The 6,553-nt window shown below is 49.3% G+C and overlaps 1 protein-coding gene across 1 annotated transcript; it reads right to left on the reverse strand.

The window, feature by feature from the left end:
- Positions 1-4: 4 nt before the first annotated feature.
- Positions 5-4,174, reverse strand: LOC104271278 (keratin, type II cytoskeletal 3-like; the record flags this gene model as incomplete). The annotated part of the gene is made up of 8 exons (XM_009865897.1): positions 3,512-4,174; positions 2,648-2,862; positions 2,388-2,448; positions 1,905-2,000; positions 1,569-1,733; positions 881-1,006; positions 449-669; positions 5-26 (listed from the first exon to the last, which is right to left on the reverse strand). Coding segments are annotated over exons 1-8 (1,569 nt in total), but the record flags the coding sequence as incomplete, so codon positions are not given.
- Between the last annotated feature and the right edge of the window lie 2,379 nt (positions 4,175-6,553).

A 6,553-nucleotide genomic window follows, 5' to 3' on the forward strand; every position in this document is an offset into this window, starting at 1 on the left:
CGTTGGACATCCCATCATTGCACAGCCTGTGGGGAGAAATTGGTAAATTTTAATTTCCCAGCAAAAGACATGTTGTAAAATCGGGTCACCATAGTTTTGTTATCAAATCATTGTGCCCTTGCATCCTCATCAGCAACGTTGGTGGCACTAAAATATTTAAGGAGGGAAGGCGTTGGCAGTTCTCTCTTTGTGATGAGGTTCTTCTGTATTTGAGGTTCATTAACATATTTGCACAAAACAGGAATGGAACGGTGGTTACACCACCTGTAGTGGACAGGGGGCACCAATTATTGGTTCTGACCATCCAGAATATCACCCAGGATGCCACTCACCCCACCTGCCCATTTTAACTGAAAGAGCTGGTTTGAGGTTGCACTCTTCACACCAAAACCCAAGGTATCCAGCCTAGATCGTAACATCCTTCACAACTCAGAGGTCAAACCCTTACCTGTTCTCCTCTCCCTCCAGCAGTTTCCTGTACATGGCAATCTCAACGTCCAGGGCAATCTTGATGTTCAGCAGCTCCTGGTACTCCTTCAGCAAGCGAGCCAGCTCCTCCTTGTCTTTCTGCAGGGCACTTTCCAGCTCTTCTAGTTTTATCCTGGCATCCTTGAGGGCCATCTCACCCCTCTCCTCGGCCTCGGCAATAGCTGCCTGCAGCTGCTGGTTCTGAGGAAGAAGAAAAGTCATTTTCTCAGATCTCATGTTATCTCTCTAGGATCAGCCCTCCAACCCAAACAGAGAAGTCAAGGGGTAAAGAAAAGGAAACATCTACATGAAGGAAAAAAGGGGTGATTAAACAAAGTGCTTCTGCCCCACACATGGGCATTTGGGAACCAACTTGATGCCAGAATCCCATCAGACACCAGCCAATCCTTACCTGCTTCTTCACGCTCTCAATCTCAGCCCGCAGCCTCTGGACGTTCCTGGTCAACTCTTGGATCTCGATCTTGGTGTTGCGGAGGCTGTCCCCATGCCTTCCAGCAGTGCTCTGCAGCTGTTCGTACTGATGGCATGGAGACAAAGCAAACCTTCTGTGAAACGTTCCTGATGCCTACACAAGATTTGCCAACCGTTTTGTAGCTCACATGCTGCTACGAGGACCTTATTGCTTTGGCCATGGATGCCCAGTTCAATATAGAAGATTGTTCTGAGACACAACTATTAGATTTAAACCTTGAAATGAATCCTAGTGACACTAACAAGCATCTCTAGGCTTCCAAAAAGCTACTTTGGGCAAGCATTTTCTAGTTAAGATACATTTTTGGTCATCTTGTAGTGTAGGGCCAATGGTTGGACTTGATGATCCCAAGGGTCTTTTCCAACCTGAATTGTTCTATGATTCTATGTTCTATGATCTTCATTGAGAGGTTTGTACTGTATACCCAAGTAAGGTTCTGGACACTTTGAAAACAGTGAGTCAGATCTCTCAAAAGCAACTCAGTTCCTCTTGAGACTTCCTTGCATGAACTTCAGCACCGTAAGATTGAAGAGATGTCTCACATCATCATAAATTATCTGCAAGCTCTGATCATCACCCAGGGCTTCTTAGCTGCTCTCCAACTCACCTGGCTCTGGTACCAAGCTTCAGCTTCAGCTCTGCTGCTCTGAGCAATCTGCTCGTACTGGCGCCTGACCTCCTCGATGATGCTGTCCAGGTCCAGGTGACGGTTGTTGTCCATGGACACCACCACAGACAGGTCCCGGCTGATGGTCTGCATCTGAGCCAACTCCTGCAACCAACAGTTAGCCTGAGTCAGCCTGTCCCTCTCAGGAGAGGAGAAGGGAGCAGCAGCTCCAGGCCACACCACAGCCTCGCCACACCAAGTCCACCTCCGTGTCTTTGGCCACCACCCGCCTCACTGCAACTCCAGCCAGCCCAGGGCAAGGAGAGCTCCTCTTACCTCCTCATACATGCACCTCAGGAAGCTGATTTCATCTGTCAGAGCTCCCACCTTGGCTTCCAGCTCTGCTTTAGTCATGTAGGCACAGTCCACATCCTAAAGGAAACATCACAGAGAAGAGTTTTATTTCCTCTTGGAAATCCCTCAGGGTCATGGTCATCACAGTCTGAGCTGAGGGTAATGGTTGTGATGGTGTTGGTCAATTATGCAAATTAAATCTAAGGGACTTCAGATATCAGCCTGGGTCTCTACGATCTCTACAAGTTCCCATTCGAGAGGGTACCCTCTCCCAGCACGGATAAAGCCCAGTGTTGAAGTCTCCTTCTTTGGAGACATTCAAAACCTGCCTGGACGCATTCCTGTGTGACCTGCTGTAGGTGATCCTGCTCTGGCAGGGGGGCTGGACTGGATGATCTTTTGAGGTCCCTTCCAACCCCCAACACTCTGTGATTCTGCGATCACTCTGCGGCACGTGTGACTCACCTTCTTGAGCACCACGAACTCGTTCTCGGCAGTTGTGCGCCTGTTGATCTCTTCCTCATACCTATGGAGAGGAAAAACAGGATGAGTTTCCCGATTTTTCCTGCCTAAGGCCACGCTAAACAAACTAAAAGGAAAAAGAAACAGGGTAAAATATTTAGACCGAAAATTCTGTGCCCACAATTGCCATGGAAAGCATGTGTGTGAACAATGACTCCGAGATGCTTGAGATGCTTTGGGGGTTGATTTGTCCCTGCACTTACTTGGTTTTGTAATCTTCGACATACTGCTGCATGTTCTGCAGCTCGGACTCCAGCTGTCCCCTCTGGGCCATGATTGAGTCCAGCTGCCGCCGCAGGTTCTGGATGTAGTTTTCAAAGATGACATCGAGGTTCTTCCTCGGACCCGAAGGTCCTTGCTGTTGGAGGAGCTCCCACTTGGTGGAGAGGACCTTGTTCTGTTGCTCCAGGAAGCGGACCTGAAAGCCAACACATAGAGTGTTCACCATCACCTGGGGAACTGCAGCACCTCCTGCATCACTTAAAAAGATTCTCCTTTGCACAACAATGAGAGAACCATATAACTTTTTTTTGATTTTTTTTTTAAATTTCTGTTGTTGCCTAAACTGTAACGTTAGGCAAAGGAGGAAATTCCTAAGTCATATTCAACTCAAAGGAGCTTTGCAGTGTAGAGCCAGCTCCGAGGACATTCCCATCACAGGTTCTGTAGAAAGATCTCTAGTCCACACTGGAAAGCCTGGATATTCCAAAGCAAAGGGGAAAAATAATTCTATTAAGTGAAAAATAGGAGAGTATTTGGAAAGAGAATGGCAGAGGAGGGGAAAACTGTGCCTGGAACCTGCAGATGTTCAGAGGCGTTGAACCTGCTTGCAAGAATAACCTATTAGTTGAGTCTGGTGCAACAGGCTGGATTAAAGCCCTGGAGACATGGCTTTGATCTCCTGTGCAAGGGAGATTCTCATCTCTTCCCTAGCCCTGCTTAATGAAAAGACTCTACTCAAGCTTCTCAGCCTGCTGACGTCTAGCTCCAAAAGGACAAGGTTTCTGCAGGGCTTCAGTGTTCCTCCTGGTTTTGAACCTGAACTCAACACGATCCCACCCTCTCACCTTGTCAATGAAGGAGGCAAATTGGTTGTTAAGAGTCTTGATCTGCTCCTTCTCCTGGTTTTTGACTTGCTGGATCTGGGGATCGATCTCAACGTGGACCGGCTGTAGGAGGGTTGAGTCAATCTGCACCGGCTGGATTCCAGGGCCACCTCTACCGGGGCCACCAAAGGCTGGCAAGCCAAAGCCTGGCCCACCAAAGCCACCCATTCCTCCACCATAACTGCCCATTCCTCCACCATAACTGCCCATTCCTCCACCAAAGCCGCCCATTCCTCCTCCACCACCCATTCCGCCATAGCCACACATTGCTCCGCCGCCCATTCCTCCACCGAAGCCGCCTAGTCCTCCTCCGTAGCCTCCACCAAAGCCAGCCATCCTGCCTCCGTAGCCTCCACCAAAGCCACCCATCCTGCCTCCGTAGCCTCCACCACTATAACATCCACCCATGGAAATCCTTCCACCGCCACCCATGCTATGGAGACTCTTGCTGGTAAACCCTCCACAACGTCCACCACCTCCAAATCCCCTGGACATAGAGAATGAGCTGTAGCTGCTCCTGCTCCTGCCGCCACCTCCTCCAAAGCCACCACCGATGGCAGAGCAAGAGCTGTAGCCCCTTCTACTCCCGCCTCCAAAGCTTCTGCAGACAGACTGCCGGGACATGGTTGGTTCTTCCAAGTCGAGTCAAAAACCGAGAAGGTAAGAAAGATCAACGGAGCTGCGCTGCGAGGAGATGAGTGCCGAGAAGGGCGGTAAGTCCCTCTGGCTGGAGGGCAGCAGATGCTCTCTTTTATCCATCCCCAGAGGTGGGCTGGGTTTGCATGGGCGTTAAGGAGGAGACAGCTCCTGTCTTCATCAGCGCGGTGTGGTTTACAGATTTCCATCTTCAATTTGCCAAACATTGACCCTACCCAGAAAACACGCCCTGTAATGCGGGAGAAAAATTTTAAAAAGACACAACTGTTGTCTCCCAAGCGGCAGCGCTCGGTGACTAAGAGGCCTTTACACCGTTGCGGTGTGGTAAGATTCTCCTTAGGATATACCAGCCTCTTTTTGGGTCCTTTTTTTTTTTTTCCCCTCCACCTTTCATCCATTGCGGTTGTTTCCCTGCTTATGTTTATCTTTATTTTGATCTCTCACTCTGCAGCCCCATGGCAAGGCAGCAGCTCACGCCAAGTTGTAGCGCAGCTTTCACAATTCCCAAAACACACCTATGTCACGCCCTTCGTCTCCCTTTTTACATGGAAAATTGCCTTTGGCTTCGAGAAGCAGTTTCTCAATCTGGAGCCGGGGCTCAGCAAATTGCATTTTGATGAGGCTCTCCGTCTTTTCGATAAATAAAACCCGACCAGAAATGAGATACCGGAGCAATGGTTGGCACTGGAAATTCATTTACTGTTGGACCAGTGAATCCTGGAGTTTTCATGCCAAGATAGTCAGCACCAGTGAAGAAATGCTGCCAATATCAGAAGGGAAATCCCTTTGGGGTTCTCGAGAAGCTTCAACACCATGAGAAGAGCCAGAGGAGACATTAGGAACCACAGTGTGACGTGGAGACAGACAAAGGGATGGCTCAGAGAAGAGACAGAGAGAAGGAGGCATCCCAAATCCTGCTGCCTACCTCACAGATCCCCAAACTCTTTGAGGGCAGCTGGCCGAGGGTGCTGGAGAGCTCGGCTTGTTTGTAGAGATGGATGGATACGAGGAGAGCAGAGGGCATGAGAACATTCCCTTGAGGAAATGCATGTTTTTCGACTGCTTGGCTTTACTTCTGCATTTATATGCAAATGCAATTTTTTGGCAGACATGTGTGCTCGAGAGACCTGTCGAGCCCTCCTTCAAGAACACGGGTGGGCGTCCTCTTCCAGCTTATCTGAAAGCCATCATCAGGCTTTGGAGAGGCAGAAGCTCGTCAGAAACCTCTGGTTTCCAGGCCAGGCTGAGAGAGGACTGGCTTAGGGGCTGACCTTGTCATGAAGAAGACTGTGACCCATCACACATTCATCCTTCTGGCTTGCAGAAGCCTGCTTATTTCATAACAATTGCTGTCTTATTTTAACTTTATATAGAGAGATACAGAGATATATAGATTGATTGATTGAGAAATTCCTCTTTTTTTCATTAGTTTTCAACTTTTTTAAGCCACCTAAGAAATTTCAGAGCTCAAAAATCTTTACCGAGGCATCTAACTGTGCTGGTGGCTGTCTAGAAATGTTCTCAGAAGTTCCCCGTAGGACACAGGCAATTAAGTGCTTCTTGAAAATCCACACTAACAACTCTGGGTGCCTTCAGATGTTTAAATGCCTCTAAAAATATCGCCCAGACACTCACTTCTGAAAGCGCCTGGGGACCAGGACCCTGGTGTGATGTGCAGCTAAACTGGCATTTCCACTGAGAAACGTGACCGTCCTGGCAGAACCTCGTCTCATCTCGCTCCCCAGAACCACGGTGGGCACTTGAAGGAGAAGATAGAGGGTCAGAAATATGTGTATGATAGCACCAAGTCACCCTGAGACCAGAAGGATGGGGAAAATCTGGGGATCTGGTGGTTTATAGGCAGTAAACATATGGGCTGAGGGGGTCGTGGAGTCATGAAGTCAGCGAATCATGGAATGATTTGAGTTGGAAGGGACCGTAAAGACACCCTGGTCCACCCCCCCTGCCATAGGTAGGGGCACCTCCCACTAGATCAAGTTCCTCAAAGCCCCATCCAACCTGGCCTGGAATACTTCCAGGGGGTGGAAGCTTCCATGACTTCTCTGGAGAACCTGTTCCAGGGTCTCACAACCCCCACAGAAAATTCCTCCTAATATCTGATCTAAATCTCACCTCTTTCACTTTGAAACCATTACCCCTCGTCCTATCACTTCACTCTCTGATCAAGACCCCCTCCCCAGCTTTCCTGGAGCCCCCCTGCCATACTGGAAAGCCACTACAAGGTCTCCCTGGAGCCTCCTCCAAGCTGAACAACCCCAGTTCCCTCAGTCTGTGGTCCCCTGTGGCTTGTGGTCTTCCGCCAGACTTTTTTCTCTGAGAGGCCCG

The sequence above is a fragment of the Apaloderma vittatum genome, unplaced genomic scaffold, assembly GCF_000703405.1.
Source record: "Apaloderma vittatum isolate BGI_N311 unplaced genomic scaffold, ASM70340v1 scaffold22583, whole genome shotgun sequence".
Lineage (NCBI taxonomy): Eukaryota > Metazoa > Chordata > Aves > Trogoniformes > Trogonidae > Apaloderma > Apaloderma vittatum.